Genomic DNA, 25,329 nt, shown 5'->3' with positions numbered 1-25,329 from the left:
GGGGGGGGGGGGGTGGGGGGGGGGGGGGGTGGGGGGGGGGGGGGGTGGGGGGGGGGGGGGGTGGGGGGGGGGGGGGGTGGGGGGGGGGGGGGGTGGGGGGGGGGGGGGGTGGGGGGGGGGGGGGGTGGGGGGGGGGGGGGGTGGGGGGGGGGGGGGGTGGGGGGGGGGGGGGGTGGGGGGGGGGGGGGGTGGGGGGGGGGGGGGGTGGGGGGGGGGGGGGGTGGGGGGGGGGGGGGGTGGGGGGGGGGGGGGGTGGGGGGGGGGGGGGGTGGGGGGGGGGGGGGGTGGGGGGGGGGGGGGGTGGGGGGGGGGGGGGGTGGGGGGGGGGGGGGGTGGGGGGGGGGGGGGGTGGGGGGGGGGGGGGGTGGGGGGGGGGGGGGGTGGGGGGGGGGGGGGGTGGGGGGGGGGGGGGGTGGGGGGGGGGGGGGGTGGGGGGGGGGGGGGGTGGGGGGGGGGGGGGGTGGGGGGGGGGGGGGGTGGGGGGGGGGGGGGGTGGGGGGGGGGGGGGGTGGGGGGGGGGGGGGGTGGGGGGGGGGGGGGGTGGGGGGGGGGGGGGGTGGGGGGGGGGGGGGGTGGGGGGGGGGGGGGGTGGGGGGGGGGGGGGGTGGGGGGGGGGGGGGGTGGGGGGGGGGGGGGGTGGGGGGAGGGGGGGGGGGGGGGGGGGGGGGAAGTGGGGGGGGGGGGGTGGGGGGGGGGGGGGTGGTGGGGGGGGGGGGGGGGTGGGGGGGGGGGGTGGGGGGGGGGGGGGGTGGGGGGGGGGGGGGGTGTTGGGGGACAGGGGTTGGGGGGGGGGGGGGTTGGGGGGGGGGGGGGTTGGGGGGGGGGGGGGGGGGGGGGAGGGGGGTGGGGGGGGGGGGGGGGGAGGGGGGGGGGAAGAACTGTGACTAGCCCAAGGTCACCCAGCTGGCGTGTGTGGGAGTGTACAGGCTACTCTGAATTCCCCAGATAAGCCTCCACAGCTCAGGCGGCAGAGCGAGGAATCAAACCCGGTTCCTCCAGATTAGATACACGAGCTCTTAACCTCCTACGCCACTGCTGCTCCTATCTAGCACATTACTACCTGTGCTGTCTGGCAACAGCTTTCCAAGGTCTTTCTCAGGCCTGTTCCCAGAGACCCTTTTACGTAGCCGATGCCAAAGTGTGAACCTGGAATTTTCTACAAGCGAAGCTGTCCATGATAAGACTTTTAATGTCTTTCAAATAGTATACAGGAACCACACACACTATTCTGTCTAGCCACTCAGCATGGAACTTTCCTTTACTAGCTCTTGCCCGGATCCTCCAGTTTCAGAAGCGGTATACAGTGCAACAACCACATCACCGGAAACACTAGTGTGGACATACCCTGTATCCAGTGGTGGGATTCAAATAATCTAACAAGCGGTTCCAGAGGTGGGATTCAAATAATTTGACAACTGGTTGTTTACAAGCACCATTTTAACAACCGGTTCTGCCGAAGTGGTGCGAACCTGCCGAATCCCACCACCGCCTGTATCTGTGCTCTAGCAAATCATTGAGGAGCGACATTATTTCTAAAAACATGCAGAAGTCTTCACCTTTTGAAAGCCCAGGAGGCTTAAGCGTCAACTAGGAACACTTACAGAAGGGGATGGATTTCCAGGGGGGACCCCATTGCTGACTGTGCAACTCTAGGAACTGACCACAGATTCATTTGGCCTCCGGCCTTTTAAAAAGGCCCCGGGGGGGGGGGGGGGGGCAGCGGAACGAAGACAGCGGTGTTTACATACAACAAACAAAAATCAGGTGCCGCCAGCAAGACAACAGTACAGAACCAAAACATTCCAGCCAGTCTGTACTGTTCTCGCAGTGGGTCGTTTTTTAAAAAAAAACACACATACACGCAATAAATTATAACGCACGTGGACTAAAAAATAGTCCAACTGTGAAAGTAGAAAAAAAAATTCCCTGGAAAAAAAAAAGTCAAGTCATGGCAGACAAGCGTTTGCATCATCACCGTTTCCTTCCCACCCGTTCCGCATTAGCAGTAACATTTTAGCAGCCAGTAAATAGGATGGAGACAATCTTCCCCATTCAAAACAAAAACAAAAAAAACCCCACAACTTTTGTTTTGTTTTCCCCAGGAATTACCCTTGGAAAACAGTTGGCTAAACTTTGCACAAGGTAGCCAAGTTCAGCCACAGCTGCCCGATTGGAAAGGGAACGAAAGCACCACAGCGCCTCCTAGAGGCGCCACAAATCAGCGCAGCCCTCGTTGGCCTGGATGACTTGGGGGGCAAAATCAGGAAAAGGGCGGACCGACCCCACCGTGCTCAGCCCAGCGGGACAGGCAATGCCGTGCGCCCATTGCCATCCTTCCAACCCATCCCCATGGTCACCCTTTACACAAAACAGAAAATAAAGCCGTAATGTTTTTTTATGCTTTGGTATGCAACCTTTTTCTGTCAGCTCTCTCCCCAAATTGTACGCCACCATCTTCTGCAAAACTCGGTAAATGTTTTCGTTTTGTTTTTTTAAAAATCGTGATCTGTGCCTTTTTCTTAATCGTTAACCTTTTCTGGCTTTCCACAGCTCTCCTCGCTCCAGCTCCCGGCTCGCGAAGGGCCACGGAAGCTGCGAGAAGAGCAGAGGCGGGTTTATAGTTTCTCCAGGCCTAACTGGATCCTCTTGTAGACCTCCTCAGTCAATGGAAGGTATCGGCACTGCCTCGGTTCCAGGTAATACAACTTGTCCTTCACCGCGGAGATCTCGTAACCTTCCTTGCGCAGCTCCGTTTTCTGGAATTTGAAGGTGCCTGCGTCGTGGAGGGCGGGGAAAAGAAGACGGAAAATAAATAGAGGGGAGGCGGTATCCCTCTCCCGTGCCATTCTTCGTCGGGACAAGAGACCAAAACGCGAGTCCAGAGGTGGGATCCAGCAGGTTCTCCCAGGTTCCCAAGAGTAGGTTACTAATGATTTGTGTGTGCCGAGAGGGGGTTACTAATGGGTGATTTTGCCACGTGATTTTGGCCTTAGTTACGCCCCTCCTCTCAGCAGTAGCGCGCAGAACTTGAAGCAGTCTAGCAGGAGGGGCACCGGCGTGCGTGGCAGCCTGCGCCTGCGTGCATTCGTTTCCCGCCCAAGGACCGACGCAGCGGCTGCGTCCTTGCCACAGCCCCGCCCAGGAATGCCCCGCCCCGGAATGCCCGGCCACGCCCGATCATGCTCCGCCCAGCCCCATTGGTCCTACGCCACAGTTTGAATCCCACCACCATGGGAACCTGTTACTAAAATGTTTGGATCCCACCACTGCGCGAGTCCACTGAAGCCAACCAACCCTAAAGCGCCACCCCCCCTCTTCCCAAAGGCACTCACTTGTCTTATGCACTTCGGAAAGCAGTCGTAAGAAAATAGGCCGTGCGTACGCAGGTAGCTGTTTCTTCATTTCATCTGCGAAGGCCACCAGGTCATAGGAGTGATTGGGGTCAACAATGGCTGCCATTCCAGCCTTCCCTTCAGTGCCTGAAACACAGAACAGTGATAATACTAATTTTGTTTTTCTCCTTTGGCCCCCTAGATAAAAGAGCCTTCCCCTCTCCAAGGCAAAAAAACAACAAACGGGCATTGGGTCAGGAGTCTCTGGTTATATTAGACCCCCCCAAAAAAGAAGAGTTGTATTTTTAGGAGCAGCAGTGGCGTAGTGGTTAAGAGCAGGTGTACTCTGATCTGGAGGAACCGGGTTTGATTCCCCGCTCTGCTGCCTGAGCTGTGGAGGCTTATCTGGGGAATTCAGATTAGCCTGTGCACTCCCACACATGCCAGCTAGGTGACCTTGGGCTAGTCACAGCTCTACAGAGCTCTCTCAGCCCCACCTACCTCACAGGGTGTTTGTTGTGACGGGGGGGAGGAAGGGAAAGGAGTTTGTCAGCCCCTTTGAGTCTCCTTGCAGGAGAGAAAGGGGGGATATAAATCCAATTCTTCTTCTTCTTAATACCCCAGTTTTCTCTATCATAAGGAGCCTCAGAGCGACTTAAAATCACCTTCCCTCCCTGACATACACCAGGCACCAGAGGTGGGATCCAGCAGGTTCTCACCCGTTCCCGAGAGTGGGTTACTAATTATTTGTGTGTGCCAAGAGGGGGTTACTAATTGGGTCTGCTTTTCCGTTAGAAATTCCATTAGGTCCAAAAATCATAAAGTCCTGTTGTTTCCTATGTGGCTGGTTAGCGAAGGTAGAAAACGGGATAATTCTCCCTGTTGGGCTGTTTTAAAAAATGTGTTTTAGAAATATGGTAAAGTTCCTTGTTTAAGGAAAGTATCCTTCTTTTGATTTCTAGAAACAAAATTAAGTATTTGAAAGTATTTAGTATTTGACAGGCAGTCAATTAGAGGAGAAGTCGTTGTTTCTGTTGGCAGTAGACGATAGGACTTGCTGTAATGAGTTTAAATGATGGACAGAAAGGTACCAGCTGGAAATTAGGAACTTTTTTTTACAGTAAGAGTTTTTTACAGTAACAGAGAAATTATTAATGCCCCGCTCTCAGAATGCCCGGCCACGCCCCCATTGTGCCCCGCCCAGCCCCATTGGCGCTACGCCACTGTTTGAATCCATGGGAACCTGTGACTAAAATTTTTGGATCCCACCACTGCCAGGCACTCTGTGAGGTAGGTGGGGCTGAGAAAGTTTTGAAAGAACTGTGACTAGCCACAGGTTATCCAGCAGGCTTTGTGTGGAGAAGTGGGGAAGCAAACCTAGCTCTCTAGATTAGAGTCTGCCACTCAGGTGGAGGAGTGGGGAATCAAACTTGGGTCTCCAAATTACAGTCCACCTGCTTTTCGCCACTATGCCAAGATGGCTCAGTTTATTCAGATCATTCAAATTACCTTTCAGATTATTCATAATCATGTTATTTAGATGATCTAAATTACTATCCAGATTAAGCTTTGCTGGAAACGATGGTGTTCCATGATACAATGTTAGTAAATCCTTCCTTCCCACGAGCGTGGCAGAACCGTTTAGCTCAGGGGTAGGGAACCTTCGGCTCTCCAGATGTTCAGGAACTACAATTCCCATCAGCCTCTGTCAGCATGGCCAATTGGCCATGCTGGCGGGGGATGATGGGAACTGTAGTCCATAACATCTGGAGGGCCGCGAGTTTGACACCTGTGCTCTAGATTGTCCTGGACTACGATTCCCATCACGCTGACGCAGGCACTAAATCAGCGTCCCCTACTCTACCACTCCTGGAGGCACGCAGGCCTCCCCAACGCCCTCGCCCCCGTTGCTATGCGACCGCCGCCTAATCCGGATGTGGGAGCGCAACGCTTCCGGTTTGGGCAGTGAGGTTCCCTGGTCAAAGATGGCGGCCCCCGTGTGCGTTCAGCTGGAGTTCGGGTACGGCAAACATTGGGGTGGGGAAAGAAGAAAGAGTCCAGGATAGGGGTGGTTTTGGGGAGAGAGTGAGAGGGCCGGCGGTGGGGGCCGGCTAGGAAGGTCACTAGAAGCTAGAACAGGGACTGTTTTAAGGTGAAGAGAAGGGGATCCGGTAGGAAGAGGGTATTTGGCAAGGGGGGGGGGTCGTCCAGGGATAGGTGGGGGTAAGCTGGAAAGTTACTGGGAGCATAGCATCTTGGCGCGAGATGTGGGTTAAAATGCTTTATATACCTATATAAAAGTATTACGTTTTATACATCTACATCTGTCTATATATCTATCTGTTTATATGTAATCTATATCTATACTTTAAATGCTTTTTTTTTGTTCTAGATACCATTGGTCTCAATATTTTTATAGCTAAAACTGCCCTGCCTTGGGCTAAGCAGGCTCTCTGTCTAGCCTGTCTCTTGTGAGAATATAATACTGAGAAAAGAACCATCCCCCCACCCCTCCGAGTCTCTTGGAGCAACAGCGTGATAAAAATGGGATACGTAGTTTTCAAAAGAGAAGATCCAGATGATAGGATGCACCTCGGATCCAAAATTAGTTTTTTGTGGGGAGGAGGGTGTCATTTTTTGTAGGAATGTGTAAGGCTGGAAGACTGTAGTAGGATGGGGAAGGATTGGGGTGCAGAAAACAGCTGAATATGTAAAATATATGCCTTCTAGTGTGATATTTAAAGCTCCTGGAAAGTTCTGGGAAAAGAGTAATTACTGCACCAGGGAAGAAACCATCACGTGAGGGAGATTTCTGGCGTTAGAGGAACTCTTATAATTGCTCCTTCGATCAACAAGATTTGGCAAGTGCCAGTTAGAATGAAAATCCATGTCATCCAGGAAACAGTTATAAATCAGAAGTGGTTGTGTCTTGATATCTCACTTTAACCTCTGATGAGTATTTTATCATTCTACAATGTGATGATAGAATTAGAGTTTGGAGTATTGATTGTGTAGAAGGGCTGCTGTGAAAGACTGAAGATGATAATATAGAATAGTGTGAGCTGTATACGCTGAAAGTGGAATTGTTAGGAGTAACAGGACTTGGTTTGATTTAGACCGTACCAATTACTCCATTTTTAAAAAATGTAATGGCTGAATGTAGGCATTCTTGAATTGACAAAGAAGAATAACTATGTGCATTAGTTCCTTTTTATTATTCAGCAACAAAACTATTCCCTCCATATGTAGATTTTAGAGTTCAGAGATTTCAGATCAGAAACTGTGGTTTTCAGACAAATGATTCTGATGCCTTTCAATTTAGAAAAATCCATCGTAGAAGATTTCAGCATTGATGTACATTTGGTCAGTTCATCTCAATAGAAGGGTTTCAGGAAGTGGAGGTTAGAAAATGAGATCCTGTCATCAGGGGTTATGGATTGGGAAAGAGCAGCAGATTCACCGGTGGAAAAAGTTTGTGTGCCATGGACGTGGCCTGCTAATTAACTTTGCCTTTCTCTAGTGAGAAAGCAAAGACAATAGAATCAAATAAAAAACAATAAAAAGCTATCTGCTATGCTTCTTGGAATGCAACATAATTTACACATTTGGTGCCTGGTTTGAAGAGGTTGCTTTGTGTACTGAATAATCCAAAATGCTACTACTAGTAAAAGCTCCATTAAAATATTAATAGTAATAATGGAGGGGATGGGGCAGTAATGCCTTAAAAAGATGACAAATTGTTTCTGAAAAATGGAGAAAGGCAATTAGTCACTTAGCAAGAAAGGTATTGTGTATCCTACACTATCTACGTGTGTAAACCACAGTGTTTTATCTAGAAATTCCCTTTTATTTCAGTGATTATATATATATCTAAATTGCCAGAGGGTTTCATGAACAAATGATGAACAACACAACAAGGCAAAGAGAACAAAATGCGGGCACCTGACATCTTGATGCTCTTAGTCATTCACAAATAAATGTACTAGTTTTTAAGGTACAGCAGAAGTAAATACAAAGTCCTCTTCTGATTTTTAAACAATAATACTCTACAAATATTAGGCCTAGAGATTATTAGGTCCTTAATATTATATTAGGTCCTTTAACTCTTTCACATTAATAATTTTCTCAACTAGCTATTTCTTTTTGTGATTAATGTGCTGCAGGGACTAAAATGTCAGGTCTAGATCTGGGAAATCCAGGTTTGAATCCCTGTCCTTCTGCCAAAATAGTTCCAATATGTCTTCCTGATATATGCGAAGTGTTTTAAACACCAAGAGTGCAATTTGTGTAAAATATTACCACTAGCCCTAGACTGTTCTTTCTCTCAGCTTGTCTGGAAATCTTTCTCATAGAAGCAAAGTGACCTTCTTTTACAGGAGGAATTTTAATCTTTTATTCCTAGTGATCTAGACCTAAAGTCTCCTTGTGTATTGTGTCTACTTGGTTCATAACAACATGGAGTCCTATTCTCACAATACTAGAACCAGGGGGCATACATTGAAAATGCTGGGGGGAAGAATTGGGACTAATAAAAGGAAACACTTCTTCACGCAACGTGTGATTGGTGTTTGGAATATGCTGCCACAGGAGGTGGTGATGGCCACTAACCTGGAAAGCTTTAAAAAGGGTTTGGACAGATTTATGGAGGAGAAGTCGATCTCTGGCTACCAATCTTGATCCTCTTTGATCTGAGATTGCAAATGCCTTAACAGTCCAGGTGCTCGGGAGCAACAGCTGCAGAAGGCCATTGCTTTCACATCCTGCATGTGAGCTCCCAAAGGCACCTGGTGGGCCACTGCGAGAAGCAGAGAGCTGGACTAGATGGACTCTGGTCTGATCCAGCTGGTTTGTTCTTATGTTCTTATGAGGAACTGTGGGAAACTATTTGGGCATTCCTCCACTCCTATGTCCTGCTCTGCAGGATTTGGATAAGAATTTCTGATCGATTTCCCTCTGATTACCAGATTTCCCTCTGATTACCAGCATTCCAGGCCTCCTGGAGCATATTCAGACCTTATCAGGTTAGGGTGGGGTTTTCTTTTTGTTAATTAAGGAGCTCACTCACTATCTGATTAATTAACAAAACCAATTTTTATATATATAAAGAATTCTGAGTGGTCTGGTTTTGCTGCTTTTCGGGGTGGGGGGGGAGACATCTTACTATTAGGACAGATTTCTTTTTTAAAGCTGCTAATAACTTGGCGTTAGACATAATATGTCCAGCCATGGGATGATAGGGTATAAAGAATAACAGCATAACTTTTATTTTGTAATTTGTGAACGCTGCTGGGCAACTCTTCATCATCTTCCAAATATTCTTACTTTTTCATGTAAAATACCGTATATACTCGTGTATAAGCCGACCCGTGTATAAGCCGAGGCACCTAATTTTACTGCCCAAACTTGGGAAAACTTATTGACTCCCGTATAAACCGAGGGTAGGAAGCCGGGAGGCAGAGGGAGCTCCTTATTTGGGCAGTGACATCAGGGGGAGTCACTGCCCAAATTAGGAGCTCCCTCTGCCTGCCGGCTGGGTTTGACCAAGCCCAGCCAGCAGGGAGGCAGAGGGAGCTCCTTATTTGGGCAGTGACTCCCCCTGATGTCACTGCCCAAATAAGGAGCTCCCTCTGCCTGCCAGGGTTTGATGAAGCCCAGCCAGCCAGGGTGCCTCGGGGTTCCCCCTTCACTCTCGGAGGAGGGCAGCAACAAGCGGCGTCCCTGGCCCGACGAGGAGGTTGTCCGACCCTTGGTCCCCGAGCCTCATTGTGATTGCTTAAAATGGACTGAGAGAAACTCACGCATTATAAGCCAGAGGGGATTTTCTCAGCCTTTAAACAGGGCTGAAACACTCGGCTTATATGCGAGTATATACAGTAATGCTATGGGATTGCTGTCTGCTGTGTTTGGGTAGGCCCCAATCCCATAAACCTGCCAGGGTTTTTTTAATTTATTTCCTTCCCCTGAGCCTGCATCCTTTTCAGATAACCGCCCCACCTGTGGTCGCCACTAAAACTGTCCTGACTTTCCAGAAGAGCAGAGTCTGTTGGTCCTTTCTCTCACTTCTCCCTCCCCCTCCCCTTTCTTGGAAACGCCTAAATGAACGCTCTATGTGTATCCATTGCAGCTGAGTTTCCCCCAGCTAGCATGTTACAGAAGGACCTTATCTCCCATCCTCGTATATATAGTAACAAAGTGCGGGCTTGTTTTTACAGCAGGCGCCCCGGCTATGTCTCTTTCCTACAATTGCTGGGACTTGTTCTCGCTTGCATGAATCTCCAGATTTGTCTAACATTAATAACTGCTACTTCAGTTTTCAGATAACTGTGTTTTTGTGAGCTGGGGAGCACCCACAGAGCCATCTTTGGGAGACTGACTGTACATAAGTGGCATTGCAGTAGGCATTACAAGGGCGCTACTGTTCTCCTCCATAGTACAGCCAAAAAAACCCCTTCACGTAGCTAGATTTAAAGGGACTGGGTCATATGTTAATATCCCCCATGCGTATTTTGATATTACTTTTCTCCGTGCTTGCATCCTTTAATGAGCCCATTGGTAAACTAATATTGATACTGAAGGGCAGGGACTGAGCATCAAATTCTGCTCCTGGAATCTTGCTCTCATGGCTGTCTACGGATCTCAGCTGTGTATCTGAAGTCACTGGTTAATCGAGCCTCTGTTGGATTGACTCAGGGTTAGGGAATTATTTTCCTACCTGACAGTCTATATTCCTTCCTTCTTAGCTCTAAGGAGCAGCAGTGGCGTAGTGGTGAAGAGCAGCTGCATTCTAATCTGGAGGAACTGGGTTTGATTCCCCGCTCTGCCGCTTGAGCTGTGGAGGCTTATCTGGGGAATTCAGATTAGCCTGTGCACTCCAACATACACCAGCTGGGTGACCTTGGGCTGGTCACAGTTCTGCACGAGCGGAAACAGCTTTAGGTGCTTGGAAGCATGATCAGATCCTGAGATGCAAGATGCTTGGAAGCAAGATCAGATTCTGAGATGCTTGGAAGCAAGATCAGAGTATAAATACAGATCAAGAAGAAGAAGAAGAGTTGGATTTATATCCCCCCTTTCTCTCCTGCAAGGAGACTCAAAGGGGCTTACAAACTCCTTCCCCTTCCCTCCTCTGGCAGGCACACTGTGTGAGGTAGGGTGGGGCTGAGAGGAGCTCAGAAGAACTGGCCCCAGCCCCAGCCCAGGGGTCCACCCAGCTGGCGTGTGGTATTGCAGGGAGTTCACAGGGGCTAATCCTGAATTCCCCAAGGAATCCTCCGCAGCTCAAACTGACAGCAGGCCGGGGGAATCAAACCCGGTTCCTCCAGATTAGAGAACACCTGCTCTTAGCCACTATACCACTGCTGCTCTTTACATATGTCACATGTACATTTTGGTCTGATCTCAGAAGGGGACCACGCTAGCTGAGCTTTTCTTCTTGTTTCAGTTTAAAATTTCACCCTATCAGTGACTTGTCTTGACCAAAGATCACAGCAGATTTTCATCTACATTTCAGAGGTGGAGCAGAACTTTTGTTTGATGGCGTAAAGAAGCACCAAGTGAGCTTGCCCAGCCAGCCTGAACCTTGTGAGTATCTGAGGATGTCGTTTTATTTCCCAACTTTGGCCCCATTGATAGGACATGGTGCAAAATTAGTTAAGCGGTATTATTTGGTTGTGTTGGTGTGCATTTCATGCACTGGGGTTAGCTTCTGAGGAGAACTTAGGAGGCAGTTGCCACAGTCTTAACAAGGAAAAGGGAGGGAGAAGAATCTGTATCCGTTTTTCCCCCAATCACTTGTATTTCAGGAAGGCAGTAGAGAGTTGTGCCAAAGACTTCACAGAAAATGTAGGCTTTGAGGAGCACGGCTGAGAGGTGTGGCATCATGCAAGGTGTTCTGAAAAGCGGTTTCAGGCACAGAAGAGAAAGGGCAGAAGTGTTTACTGGAGCCTTTGGTACAGTTGCAATCGGTGGTACTGGAAACGTGAAGGTTGTGGGCAGATATATTCCCCATTATCTGTATATCTAATAGCAACTTGGGAGCAGCAGTGGCGCAGTGGCTAAGAGCAGGTGCATTCTAATCTGGAGGAACCGGGTTTGATTCCCAGCTCTGCCGCTTGAGCTGTGGAGGCTTTTCTGGGGAATTCATATGCCACACATGGCAACTGGGTGACCTTGGGCTAGTCACAGCTTTTCGGAGCTCTCTCAGCCCCACCCACCTCACAGGCTGTTTGTTGTGAGGGGGGAAGGGCAAGGAGATTGTAAGCCCCTTTGAGTCTCCTACAGGAGAGAAAGGGGGGGGATATAAATCCAAACTCTTCTTCCAGCCCTTATCTACAGAAATCTAAATCCATGGATCAGGGCCGCATGGACACCAAGCAAATTTTCCTGCAAAGTTAAGGGACTCTCCAGGTGTGCAGAAAAAATGTAATCTTTAAAAAACATGTATTGGGGATTAAGACCACCTCCCAAATTAAAAAAAAAAGCCCACCTAATGTCGCGCAGGACACTTAACTTTAATCAGTCAGTCAGTAAAACTTTTATTGGTGTAGCAAAATATACATAATAAAACTCACAAAATAAAATTTTAAATTTTTTTTTACATTTCCCTATAAGATGTAGATAAACAGCTGCCAAGTATCTTTGCACTATGTCGGCTGCATTGCAGTTCTTATCAGGCAAGAGGGCTTTAGTTTGAATATCTTCGTTATACTTGTTAAGACCCGACTTTTGTAAACACTCTATTAGTGGAGCACGTTGGTAAGCGAAATGGTTACAATTTGGTAAGAGCTGGTGGTAGATGCTTGAAGTTTAATAAGATCTGGTGGTAGATACTGGACGCTTCAATGGCCCTGCCCTCAGCCTTGTTATCTATATACCAGTGGTGGCGAACCTATGGCTCGATACCAGAGGAATTTTGCTTCACTCAGAGTCCTCTCTGTATTGGCACATGTGCAAACAGAGTGAGTGGAGTCCCCACACACATCCCCTAGGGCTTTCCTGGGCTGCTGGAAGCTCAGTGTTAGCTTATTAAAACCTAAGACCTAGTTTTGGGGAAGCAGTGTAGGAAACCCTGTTAAGTGCTGTTAAACCCTACTGATTTTCATGCGAAGAACTAAAGTGCAATCCTTTACCTGGGAGTAAGCTCGGTTGCTGGCAATGGGGCTTGCTTCTGAGTAAACCTTCCTAGGGTCGTGATTCATCCGTTGGAAGAGTTGCACAGTTGGAAGAGTTGCCGTTACTCAGTAAACCCTCAGAAGAATTGCCGTTTACTCAGTTGCTTTGAGTAAACCCTCCTAGGGTCGTGATTCATCCGTTGGAAGAGTTGCCACCGACTACCACCAAGCTTACTCTCAAGTAACGCATGCCTCGGAGCCAACCGTTTTTTCTAAACGAAGGTTAAATTGCCATGTTGGCACTTTGCAATAAGTAAGTGGGTTTGGATAGCTTTAAAAACTAACCTGGATAGCTTTAAAAAGGGCTTGGACAGATTTATGGAGGAGAAGTTGATCTATGGCAATTTGGGCACTCGGTCTCAAAAAGGTTCGCTATCACTGCTATATACTCTCAACAGCATGCGTAGCGCTTTACGTGGAGATGGGTCTCTTCCCCAAAAGGAGCTTACAGTGAAAAAATGAAAGCAGGGGAGGCTATGAAGGGCGATGGAGAAAAGGAATAGGAGGCAAAAGTAAACGAAGGATACACTACCCCAGGGGTCTCCAAACTATGGCCCTCCAGATGTTCATGGACTACAATTCCCATCAGCCCCTGCCAGCATGAAATATGCCAAGTGGTGGGAGCTCTCTTAGAATGTAGTCTATATAACATCTGAGGAACCTAATGGTTTGAAGACCATGCACTACTACATGTGATCCTTTTCATGCCACTTTAAAAATGTATTATTTATTTAATCCACCCCCACCCCTCACATCCGGTTCTGAGCCAGTAGGCCAAAGTTGGGTATTGCAACCCTGTGGCTGTGGGTTCTGTTCAGGGGCACAATTCCTGCAAGTTTAAAAAAGGGGGTTGAAGAAGTGATGCATTCCTGCCGCTTTGAATCGACTTCTGCCACAGTGTGATCGAGCCAGCTCATTTTCAAGTGTGTGTGGGTGTGAGAAATCACTACCAGATTGGGTTTGGATCCGCAGATCCACCATGTTAAGGGGGACATGTTAAGGCTCCTGCCCTCGTGTCCAAGGAAAGTCCTGCTGTGAGTGGAACCGATCAGTGGCTGAGGTTTGGGGGAGGGGGAGAGGAGCCGTCCTTTCGCTCGGCAGAAGCCTCTCCCTTAACCTCAGGCAAGGGTTAAACTGGCAGAGGAGCCGGCTCGCTTTCTGAGCCTCTAGGAGGCAATTGCCTGAAACAATGGGGCGGAAAAACTACAGCCATGATTAGGGGTGATGAGGCATATGCTGGCCCGAACTGCCCCGCTACCGCAAATGGGGATTAAATGTGAACTGCGCGGCCACTCAGTAGGGGGAAGCCCAGTGTTGGCCGGCCGAGGGAGGAGCCACAGCGACTGAGCCGTGCTATCGGGCTGCCTGCCTGCCGCTGCTGCTGCCGCCTCCTCGCGTGGCCCTGTACAGTGAGATCTTCACCCTCTTGTCTTCTGTATGGGCGGGGTGAAAGAAAACCCAGCTAGGCATAGTTTTAACTCTTTCCTGCCGCTTTGAATTAACTTCTGCCACAGTGTCATCTGTGGCATAGGAGGTTAAGAGCAGTGGCATAGGAGGTTAAGAGCTCGTGTATCTAATCTGTCTGGAACCGGGTTTGATTCCCCGCTCTGCCGCCTGAGCTGTGGAGGCTTCTCTGGGGGATTCAGATTAGCCTGGGCACTCCCACACACGCCAGCTGGGTGACCTTGGGCTAGTCACAGCTTCTCGGAGCTCTCTCAGCCCCACCCACCTCACAGGGTGTTTGTTGTGAGGGGGGAAGGGCAAGGAGATTGTAAGCCCCTTTGAGTCTTCTACAGGAGAGAAAGGGGGGATATAAATCCAAAACTCTTCTTCTTCTTCTTCTTTCCATGGTGAGTTCTTGGCAGAGAGCCGCTAACGGTGGGTTTGCTGCCTCCTCCTCACGTTCCGTTTAGTGCCGCGCACGGAGCTTGGCTGTCTGCAGCCATTGTAACGTCTGTTTAGTGGCAAAGGTATGCTAGACCCTGGGCAGAATCCTCAGCGTGGGTCTGTGCTGGACCAGAGCGTTTGAGCAGGAGGTAGGGGAGGGGATGATGGACGAGAGCGAGTGAAGGGGGAGCCAAGTCCTCGATGTAAGCAAACCTGGCTGTGAAAAGGACACACTGCCCAACTGTTCCTGAGCCCGAGGACTGAAAGGGGCCCTCCGAATCTCCCTGCCATTCGGCGTTTGCCTTTTCTGCGCTGCTGCTGCTGCTGTTGTGAAGCTGAGCATTATCTCTTGCTGCTACTGAAATCTGATTTAGGCGCAGTAGTTGACGGTGAATACTGTTGTCGAAGACGTGCCTCCTGGCAACCAGGGTAGTTTGTTCTTCCCTCTCCCACCTTGACTGTTGTTTTTTTATTTTATTTTATTGCTTTCCGGGGCCTTTTTTGGTTGCCCTTCTCCAGCAAAGCCTCGTGGAACCAACATCATCTTACCTGCATCTCAGGAGCAGCAGTGGCGTAGGAGGTTAAGAGCTCGTGTATCTAATCTGGACAACGGGACTGCTGGCAGGCTAGGGACTTAGCTGTGGAGGTATCTGGGAACTCAGATTAGCCTGCGCACTCCCACCGCCTGCTGGGTGACATGGAGCTAGTCACTTAGCTTCTCAGAGACTCTACAAGCCACCCACCTCACAGAATTGTTTGTTGTGTGAAGGCAGGGCAAGATTGCTAAGCCCTTTGAGGTCTCCTGCAGGAGAAAGGGAATATAAATCAAGAAACTCTTGCTTCTTCATCATCATCTCTCCTTGAATTACTCCAGACCAGGGGTCCACCACAACTTCTCATGACTCCAGATGTTAATGAACTACAATTCCCACCAGCCCCTGCCAGCATGGCCAATTGAACATCTGGAGAACTGCAGGCATTCCAGTCCCTCTCTGTGGAGCACGTTACAAACAAATTAAGCTCCCCAATCAAGAATTTTAGCCTGGGCTGCTGGAGCTCGATTATTAGCATTAGAACCTAAGACCTAGTTTTGGGAAGCAGTGTAGGTAGTAACCCTGTTAAAAGCTGTTAAAACCCCATTGGTTTTCATCACGAAGAACTAAAAGCAGCGATCCTTGCTTCTGGGATGCCAAACCCTCCTAGGGTGCATTGGTGATTAAGCCACGTTCTGGGAGAGTTACTTGCAGTTGATTCAAACCAACTACCACCAAGCTTACTCCCGAGTAACGCACGCCTCGGAGCCAACCGTTTTTTCTAAACTAAAACCTCAGTATTCAGGCTAAATTGCTGTGTTGGCACTTTGCAATAAATAAGTGGGTTTTGGGTTGCAATTTGGGCACTCGGTCTCGAAAAGGTTCGCTATCACTGATCTGTCTTTTGCAAAGGCCTTTCATAAATTCTCTCCTTACGTGCTGTTGGCACTTGAATACTCAATAGCACCGTGTGTGTGTGGGGTGTGTGTGTGTGGGGGGGGGGGGGACACAGTCCCTCAGGGTTTGTTTATGTGGACATTTCAACATGGCTTCATTCCTGAAGCTGTTGTTGGGAGTTTCCTGGCGTGATTACTGGGTTTGAGATGGTAACAGCCTTCTGATAAAGACCTCCAGCCACTGATCTTGTTTCCGCACACGCAGAGGCGGTTTCCTCCCTCACGCGTGGAAATGAGCAACTTCTCAAACGTGGCAACTTTATCCCCTTACTCTTTGCAAGGGTTATATGGGAAGGGGGGCATTCTCAGGGCATCCTTTGGAAAAAAGAGAAACCAGCCATACAGAATGAGCCCGCACCTTGTGAAGACTATATCTCCGAAACCATTTCAGATATCACTGTCTCTTGGTGCGGATGTAATAATTTGACTGTAGTCGGCCTCTCCCCAGGCAAGGATATTGGCCGTAAGTTAGTAGCAGAGGCCTTGGTTTGCACGCAGAGGTTCCCAGGTCTGGCCTGTGGCATCTCCAATCAAAGGATCTCAGGTCGCAGGTAGTCCTTTTTGAGAAAGTCCTTTTTCTGCTTGATGGCCTGAAGAGTTGCTGCCAGTATTAGCAGGCAATGCTGAGCTACATGGGCAATTGTCTAATACAGTGGTGGCGAACCTATGGCACTCCAGATGTTCATGGACTACAATTCCCATCAGCCCCTGCCAGCATGGCCAACTGGCCATGCTGGCAGGGGGCATGTTATGTGTAGTCAGGCCTTCGGAACATCTAGATCACCATAGGTTCGCCATCGCAATCTAATATAAAGGCAATCTATTTGTGGAAAAACAAAGAAATGGGAGAAGAAGTAGATCCAGAGGTGGGATCCAGCAGGTTCTCACAGGTTCCCGAGAGTAGGGTACTAATTATTCGTGTGTGCCGAGAGGGGGTTACTAATGGGTGATTTTGCCATTGCGATTTTTGCCTTAGATTCGCCCCTCTCCTCGCTTATGTAGCATAGAACTGGAAGCAGTCTAGCAGGAGGTGCACTGGCGTCGCGTGGCATGCCTGCGCAGCCTGCGCTCGTTCGTTAGTCCCTTGGGACGCGCTGGCCTGCGTCTGCCTTACTTTTAGCCGCGTTGCCAGGAATGCCCCGCCCTCGGAATGCCCAGCCACACCCGTCCGCTATGCCCTCCCAGGCCCCATTAGCGGCTTCACGCCATACAGTTTGAATCCCACCACCATGGAAACCTGTTACTAAAATGTTTGGATCCCACCACTGAGTAGATCCAAACACTCCAATTCTTTGGAGTGAAGCTAGACCAGCGGTTCTCAACCTGGGAGTCGCGACCCCTTTGGGGGTCAAACGACCCTTTCACAGGGGAAGCTTCAAGACTTCTCTCTGCATCAGTGTTTGTTCTCCATCCTGTAAGAAATGGATACATGTTAGGATTGGGGAGTCCTCTACAACATGAGGAACTGTATTAAAAGGTTAGGAACCTCTAGAGCTAAGACAATTTACTGCATTCGATTTAGGGTGGGTGCTCGGAGGCACACCTGCGTTCCCCCTACCAGCTCTTCTCTAGGTAAGGAAAGAGATGGGCTGAGGTGGATTGTACCAGCCACGCGCTGCTGTGTTGGCCCGCCCCCAGCTAGGGACTGGAGTTGGGGGGGGGCACCCCTGGGCAGGAATAGGGGTGTTACCAAGCAGGATCAGTAGGTCCCCCCCACTGCAGATCGTTGGGGCAGTGGTGGCCCGGGCTCCCAGGCACTCCAGATGTTATAGAGACTCTGATTCCCATCAGCCCTTTACCAAAACTTGACCCAATTAGATGGGAATTGTGGTCCCCTTAACATCTGTAGGTGTAAGGGATTCACTTTCCTGCACGGTCATAGGGGTTTTAGCCAAGCTATATGGCGAGAAGGACGAAGGCTGACGGAGGAGACAATGTTGGAAGGCAGCAGGAGCAGAGGTAGGATCCAGCAGGTTCTCACCAGTTCCTGAGAGTGGGTTGCTAATTATTTGTGTGTGCCGAGAGGGGGTGACTAATTGGGTCCGCTTTTCCGTTAGAAATTCCATTAGGTCCAAAAATCATAAAGTCCTCTTGTTTCCTATGTGGCTGGTTAGCGAAGGTAGAAAACAGGGAGATAATTCTCTCTGTTGGGCTGTTTTAAAAACATGTTTTAGAAATATGGTAAAGTTCCTTGTTCAAGGAAATTCAGTATTTGAAAGTATTAAGTATTTGACGGGCAGTCAATTAGAGGAGAAGTCGTTGTTTCTGCTGGCAGTAGATGATAGGACTTGCTATAATGAGTTTAAATGATGGACAGAAAAATACCAGCTGGAAATTAGGAACATTTTTTTTACAGTAAGAGTTTTTTTACAGTCACAGAGAAATCATTAATGCCCTGCCCCCGGAATGCCCGCCCCCGCCCCCGTCGTGCCCCGCCCAGCCCCATTGGCGCTACGCCACTGTTTGAATCCCACCACCATGGGAACCTGTTACTAAAATTTTTGGATCCCACCACTGAGCAGGAGATGTAGGAAGGTGGAGAAGCCCCCAAAGAAGAAGCAGAAATTGGGGAGGGGGAGTAGCCAGAGCACGGCAGTGCCTCTCCTGAACTCTGCCAGTAACATCTTTGTCGACCTCTGTATTGGAGACCCTTCCTCTTTCCCCTCTTCCTTCCTTCCCGTCCACCCCCTGCCCTGTTGCAGCTACGACACCATCGTTCTGAAGGTGGTTGTTGAGTGTAGGGGCGGGGGGGGGGGGGATGTTGCTTGTGGGTCCCTGGCCCTTTAAACTGCTCAGCATTCGGTTCACACGGTTCACGGTGCCAGCTGTTCCTTTCTGCTCCGCCTCGCCCTCCCTCGCTGGAGCTGTTTGCTGAGCCCGGGAGCTCCTGTGTAAAATTGCTTTTCAAAAGAGCCACTTTCTGCTTAATTAAACAATGAGCCGGCAGTCCCCCTACACATCTGTAAAGCCCCTTCTGCAGAGTCTTTATCCCACAAACTGCCCCATTCTTCGCGCCTTTCATTTGTAAATCTCCCCCCTTTGCCGGTCCTCCCCCTCCCTTTCAAGCGAAGCTGAACAGTTTGTTTGAACGGGATGAGGAGGACGGAGGAGAGGGGGTTAATGGGCTGGATTTTTATTATTATTTTTTGGCTAATGTTTGGGAGGGGAGAACTTGGAGGGAGCCCCACAGTTTGAGACAGAATGTTCAGATCTTGGTGGACTTTTCGACAAAGTGTTTCCAATATCCCAGTGTTTCCAATATTCCAATATTTACAAGATTATGGACATTGTTGGTTTAACAAATACACGGTTATGGACTTGAGAGAAGGTTGTCTTGTAATAAATTGTTGCATGAATTGGATTTAAAGTGGAGATATATATGTGTTATGGAGATATAATAGTTTGATAAGTCTAATAGCCAACCATTTGGCATACTTTGCAAGAAATTAACAGGTAATATAAATTGCTTGAGCCAGCGCCTATGTGCCACGCGTGTTTGTGAATCCAATATTCCAGAGCCTGCACTGGAACGTTCCGCCCCTAATAAGCCTGGTTCTTCAACCTTTCCCAGCCGTACTAAATGCCCAATTGGTTGCAAACATCCCAAAGGAAGAACTTTTGATAACATGGTGGTGACCTTCCTTGGCCGTATTGTCCGTATGGTTCTAAGCATCTTGCCTCTGAACTTCTACATCGCCTGCAATGTTCTATCTACGCTATCTCTTTGGGCCTCACCTGCTGGATAGGGTCCCCGGTTGTTCAACCCCTCTCGGCATTCTCTACCCCAGGCAGAATCTATCCGCTTCTGTGGGTAGCAGCAGTGGCGTAGTGGTTAAGAGCAGGTGTACTCTAATCTGGAAGAACCGGGTTTGATTCCCCGCTCTGCTGCTTGAGCTGCGGAGGCTTATCTGGGGAATTCAGATTAGCCTGTGCACCCAACACACCTTGGGCTAGGCCAGGGGTAGGGAACCTGCGGCTCTCAGATGTTCAGGAACTACAATTCCCATCAGCTACCAGCATGGCCAATTGGCCATGCTGGTGAGGGCTGATGTGCTGGACCCTGAGCTATCTGGAGAAGCCGCAGGTTCCTGAATAGGCCACAGTTCTTCTGAGCTCCCTCAGCCCATCTACCTCACAGGGTGTTTGTGAGAGGGAAGGAGGATTATGAATATCCTTTGAGTCTCCTACAGGAGGGGATATAAATCAAACTCCTCCTCCCTCCTCCTCCTCCTCCTCCTCCTCCTCCTCCTCCTCCTCCTCCTCCTCCTCCCTCTTCTTCTTCTTCTTCTTCTTCTTCTTCTTCTTCTTCTTCTTCTTCTTCTTCTTCTTCTTCTTCTTCTTCTTCTTCTTCTTCTTCTTCTTCTTCTTCTTCTTCTTCTTCTTCTTCTTCTTCTTCTTCTTCTTCTTCTTCTTCTTCTTCTTCTTCTTCTTCTTCTTCTTCTTCTTCTTCTTCTTCTTCAGCTGTTGTGATATACCAAGGCAGGAAAACAATTTGCAGCTTCTGGTATCACTTTTTTTTTGGAACTTAGATCACCTACGGGTTGGGGGTGATTCCAGAGCCTTGGTTGATTTTCAAAACCTTCCTCTGGAAGCATCTCTGGTTGCGGTGCTGAACGGGCGCTGTAAGTAGAATGCTTCTCAGTGTTCACTTCTTGAACGGTACTTTTGATAAGACTGGAGCTGTTTTGGTTTAAGAGGAAAAGGCGACCAGCCATTTAAAATTGAGGGCCAGTGCCGTGTGGTGCTTAGAGGGCTGGACTAGGATCTGTGAGACCTGCGTTCGAAACTGTACTCCTCCATGGAAGCTTGCCAGGTGACCTGCGGCCAGCCACGCACTCTCAATCTAACCTACTGCCTGGAGATAAAATAGAGAAGATATTGATGTCAGCTGCTTTGGGGTCCCATTGGGGAGAAAGCAGTGGTGTAGCACCCACGGGACCGGGGGGGGGAGACGCCCCAGGCATGCCCCAGTGTGGGGGCATGGCCGGGGCATTCCGGGGCAGGGGCTGGCGTGACGGCAGGGGCACGGGGGCGCCCTGGGCGCAGTTCCCCCTCACTCCGCCCCTGGGAGAAAGGCAGTGTAGAAATGACATAAATAATAAAAACAATTAAATGTGTGGGTGTTCTGCTGGTCATAGCATTGAAGGACCCACCCTCACCAGCACATCACTGGAGATTCTTCTACACTGGAGCAGCAGTGGCGTAGGAGGTTAAGAGCTTGTGTATCTAATCTGGAGGAACCGGGTTTGATTCCCAGCTCTGCCGCCTGAGCTGTGGAGGCTTATCTGGGGAATTCAAATTAACCTGTGCACTCCCACACACGCCAGCTGGGTGACCTTAGGCTGGTCACAGTTCTTCTGAGCTCTCTCAGCCTCACCTACCTCACAGGGTGTTTGTTGTGAGGAGGGAAGGGAAAGAAGATTGTCAGCCCCTTTGAGTCTCCTGCAGGAGAGAAAGGGGGGATATAAATCCAAACTCTTCTTTTTCTTCTTCTACTTTCCATTGCCAGCTAAACATTTTTCACACACACTTTCAAGCCTCTCTTTGTAGCCTTAAGGGCAAGTGATGTTCTTGTTTAAAAATGAAAGCCAGGATTCTCAGAATGTTACTTGGCAACCGATACTATATGTGTAAAGTGCTGCCACGTTGCAGCCAGCCGACTTACAGTGACCCGGAAGGGTTTTTCAAGGCAGGAGAGATAATATCTCATTGCCTTCCTCTGCATAGTAACCTTGGACTTCCTTGGTGGTCTCTCATCCAAGTACTAACCAACCCTGCTAAGCTTCTAAAATCTGACAAGTTTGGGTTCACCTGGGCCGTCCAAATGAGAGAAAGCTGACACTGACTTCTTGGAAATTATGGTTCTGTTAATATACCCTAAAAGTGAACCGGCCTTACGATTAAAAAAATAGACATTTTGGCTAAAACATGGCTGTATTTTTCCTATATGGTGGAATTGCTACAATCTTATTTGCCCCGTCGATCTCCCTCCGTTCACGCCGTAGCCCTGCTAAGTCGCCCGTTGATCCCAGCTTGCAAATGAGCACCGGAATTTATGAGTGCCACTTGCTCAAGGTGAGTTCCTGATATTTGGGACTTGGACCAGCTCTCCCAGCTCCTAAGCAAGCAGGCTGCCTCGCCGAACTGCGCGGACGCATTTCGTTTGCCTGCTCGGCTGGCGGACGGCGGCAGGAGCTTTGTCTGGTGGCTGGGCTGTGCATCTGTGCCTCTGTGGGGAGGGGGGAAGAGGAGAGGCAGATATGAAATATGTTGTCTCCCAGAAGGCCGCGTCCCATTTGCATAACTGGCATGCCATCTCCTTGACCGTGACAGATGCCGAACCACCATTGGGCGGAAAGAAAGCGTTTTGCTCGTGCGCGTATCTGTGCGTTCAGCGATTCCCCAGAGAGAATCGAACGAGCAGAGCCTGCAAAGGGGTCCGGAGCTCAGAGTTTCCCCCCTTCCCCCAACGCCCCACCATCAGTCAGAGACCTGTGTTCATTTCTGCGGCTCTTCTCTGACTTCTCGCCCCCTTTCCCCCCAAGCGGACAATCGTGTTTCCTTCTGTCCATATATAAATAACAAAGAAACGTGATTGTCCATTTGTTATTTATGTATGGACAGAAGCGAACCGTCCCAGAGATGATGATCATGATGATTTCGATTCATAAAACACTTTCCCCATAAAATTGGGGGTGGGGGGTGTGTGAAATGCAAAAGTAGAACTGAATTAACCTGCACGCCTGTCTTGTCTGACCCCCCCCCTTCTCTCCTCCTTCAGCTAGCTACCCTGTTTCCCCTAATATAAGACATCCCCCAAAAATAAGACATGGTAGAGGTTTTGCTGAAGTGCGAAATATAAGGCATCCCCCGAAAGTAAGACATAACAAAGTTTTTGTTTGGAAGCATGCCCGACGAACAGAACACAGGAAAAATAAGACATCCCCTGAAAATAAAACATAGCGCATCTTTGGGAGCAAAAATTAATATAAGACACTGTCTTATATTCGGGGAAACACGGTAAGTCAGACATTGGACTTGCAGAGCCGCCAGCCCCAGCCCCCCCCCCCCACGCCCCCCAGCCCCGTTGAAGAATAAGTCATCTATCACTCAAACCCTCTTCTCATCCGTGGAGGTGGGAGGCACAGTCGAAAAGAGGTGGGGGGGGAGGGTTTTTTGTCATGACTACCGGCCAGGGGTGGGGTGAGCTGGTGACCTCAGCAAATTGGAGTTGGGCCGGTCAGTATGATAAATGATCTCATTCTCTGGGGGTGAGGGGGGGAGGGGAGGCAGTGTCAAAGGCATCGGACCCCACGGGGGAGGTGTCTGGGTAGCGACTTGAGAATTGACCTCCTTACTGCTCTGACGCCTCGGTGACCGGCTCAGTGTACGTCTTATTTATTGCCACGTCTCTGGAGATGTCTCCTGGGGCGGTGGGGTTTCTCCCCACCCCTCAACTCTCTTGCTTTTCTGTCCCCCTCCCGGCGCAATGTCCGAAATGAGATTCGTGGCTGCAAAATCTGCAAAAGTTTTGGTGTTTCCTTGGTGGGCAGCCGGGCTCTGATGGGCGCTGTGAGCCAGAGGAGTTGTGGGCACAATTGCGAGAGTCTGTGTCTAGGGCTGGGGGTTGCTCGAAGGCATACAGCTTGGGTTGTCTTGTACTGCGACCCTCTCTCTTGGCTTGAACTCACCAGTCTGCCGCACACACCTTGGCTGAAGCTCCACGTTTGGGAGCAGTTTCAAAGTGATGAACAGAAAAATCAGGACTTACCTGATAGTTAACTGCATCTCTAGAGGTCTACATGGTGCAGAGGTTAAGAGCGGCAGACTCTAGTCTGTAGAACTGGTTTCCATTCCCTGCTCCTCCACATGAAGCCTGCTGGGTGACCTTGGGCCAGTCACAGTTCTTGCAAAACTCTCTCAGCCCACGTAGAGACAGGCTGTAGCAAACCACCTCCAAATGTCTCTTGCTTGGAAAACCCTACAGGGTCGCTATAAACCATCTGTGACTTGACCACACAAACACCCCATAATCTTTTGCCATACCTATGTTTTTGTTTCTATTTCAAGGTCTATAAATGTAGGAGGTCTTAGTAATTCTGGACTGCTGTCCATAATCATTTTAATCCTTGCAGGGAAAGAGGGATCAGAGAAAGGGACTGAGCTGACAGATTCGTTTTAGAACTTTTGCTTACTTCTTGCTTTAAGATGTCAATTTGTATATTTGAAAAACTAAGGCCAGATAAATTTGAGAAAGACAGGGCTCTCTTTGGACTTTGGCCGTAATAATTAAATCAAACATCCATACACTGATGCAGTCTACCTGCGAGCTGCAGAAGCTGGATATAGGCAGAGAAGACCGTACGTGTTGTGCCCTGCTTAGAAGCCTGCTGGATTTACTCTTGGACACAGGATACAGCAACACATTTCTCATATGCACCTGCATTTATTTTATTGTAATGCTGTATAGTCATTTCCCTCCATTATTGCAGATAGCAAACTGAAAAACCTGAATTTCACACCAACAAATTCAGCAATAAAAATTTATTTTAAAGAAAGATGCAAAAACTCTTCTACAGAGACAGTGGCCACAAGGCATCTTGTGACACATAAGGCATCTGCTGCTCAACGGGGGCAAATGTGCGTCGCCACAAGATTTCATGCACAGACATGTTTCCTCAAGCCTCCGCTTTAACTTTCTGTTCTCTCTGCAGCAAGCGAGGCCACTTCTAGCACGAATGTAATTTTGTTTCGCAGCCAGAGAATTCAGATTTGCCGGTGGGCACACCTTTGCCCCAAACCTCTTCCCTCCATCCAGAGCCAGCCCGTCCAGTCTCACCCCCCCCCCCACACACACACACCCTCCCTGGCACTGCTTTGCACGCTTCCCCCTCGCCCTTTTCCCTGTTGGTGACTTCTTCCTGCTTCTCTAAATGCTTGTATCGCTACATTGATATACTAACAACAGAGACTTGGGTTTTGCAAAGGAATAGCACAAGCAGAGTCTCTTTCTGACTCCACCTCCCTTCCCCCATTCTGCTTCTGCCCTCCCCAACGATCAGGATTGGCGAGATCCGTGCCTTTAAGACTGTTGATGGGCGGAGTTAAGAGAAGCATCAGAAAGAACGGCCTGTTGAGACTTCAGCAAGCAGCTGCAAAGCAGGCACTGGGCTGCCTCCTCGTGTGTAAACAGAAATGCGAGGAGAGCCCTCTGCAAGCCCACGGCACAGAGAAGAGTCCCGAGATAAGTGTTCGCATTGTAATCAGCCAGTGTTCCCTAAAATGAAAAGCTTCAGCTCCAATTTTTGAAGAACACTCAGATTTGAAATTCAGCCCTGATGATTGTAGAGTTGGTGCTTTAGGATTTCTTCAGTAAGCTGATTTCTTCAGTGAGATGAAGGTAATTTTTTGCCAGAGGATGCTGAGAAGGGTTCTGGCTGATGTTTGAAAG

General features: G+C 49.4%; 3 protein-coding genes across 3 annotated transcripts in view; 2 read left to right on the top strand and 1 right to left on the bottom strand.

Annotated features, from left to right (window-relative positions):
• LOC125441557 (long-chain fatty acid transport protein 4-like) overlaps nt 1–2,388 on the top strand; it is a 67,566-nt gene extending 65,178 nt beyond the window's left edge. Inside the window, exon 10 of the mRNA XM_048512165.1 lies at nt 2,143–2,388. Within this exon, the coding sequence (XP_048368122.1) occupies nt 2,143–2,388 (246 nt within the window). The remainder of the gene's footprint in view (nt 1–2,142) is intronic.
• Nucleotides 946–4,863, bottom strand: LOC125441556 (long-chain fatty acid transport protein 4-like). Its single transcript, XM_048512164.1, has 3 exons — nt 4,842–4,863; nt 3,333–3,479; nt 946–2,773 (listed from the first exon to the last, which is right to left on the bottom strand). Exons 1-3 carry the CDS (start codon nt 4,861–4,863, stop codon nt 2,616–2,618), a joined length of 327 nt encoding a protein of 108 aa, XP_048368121.1. The 3' UTR covers nt 946–2,615.
• Nucleotides 4,864–5,256: 393 nt separating this feature from the next.
• Nucleotides 5,257–25,329, top strand: part of URM1 (ubiquitin related modifier 1) — a 32,620-nt gene continuing 12,547 nt past the window's right edge. Inside the window, exons 1-2 of the mRNA XM_048513484.1 lie at nt 5,257–5,352; nt 10,843–10,913. Coding sequence (XP_048369441.1) covers nt 5,267–5,352; nt 10,843–10,913 — 157 coding nt within the window. The 5' untranslated portion in view covers nt 5,257–5,266. The remainder of the gene's footprint in view (nt 5,353–10,842; nt 10,914–25,329) is intronic.

The sequence above is a fragment of the Sphaerodactylus townsendi genome, linkage group LG12, assembly GCF_021028975.2.
Source record: "Sphaerodactylus townsendi isolate TG3544 linkage group LG12, MPM_Stown_v2.3, whole genome shotgun sequence".
NCBI classification, from domain to species: domain Eukaryota; kingdom Metazoa; phylum Chordata; class Lepidosauria; order Squamata; family Sphaerodactylidae; genus Sphaerodactylus; species Sphaerodactylus townsendi.
The sequence above is the reverse complement of the archived record's forward strand: the minus strand, read 5'-3'. Positions and strand labels throughout refer to the sequence as shown.

What these genes read in the sequence shown, in the direction of transcription:
- LOC125441556 (XM_048512164.1), bottom strand. Translation starts at nt 4,863, where the DNA reads ATGATTATGAATAATCTGAAAG. An exon ending in GATTATGAATAATCTGAAAG is followed by an intron (nt 3,480 to 4,841) that starts GTAATTTGAATG and finishes TCTGTGTTTCAG; the next exon opens with GCACTGAAGGGAAGGCTGGA. An exon ending in TTCCGAAGTGCATAAGACAA is followed by an intron (nt 2,774 to 3,332) that starts GTGAGTGCCTTT and finishes TCCACGACGCAG; the next exon opens with GCACCTTCAAATTCCAGAAA.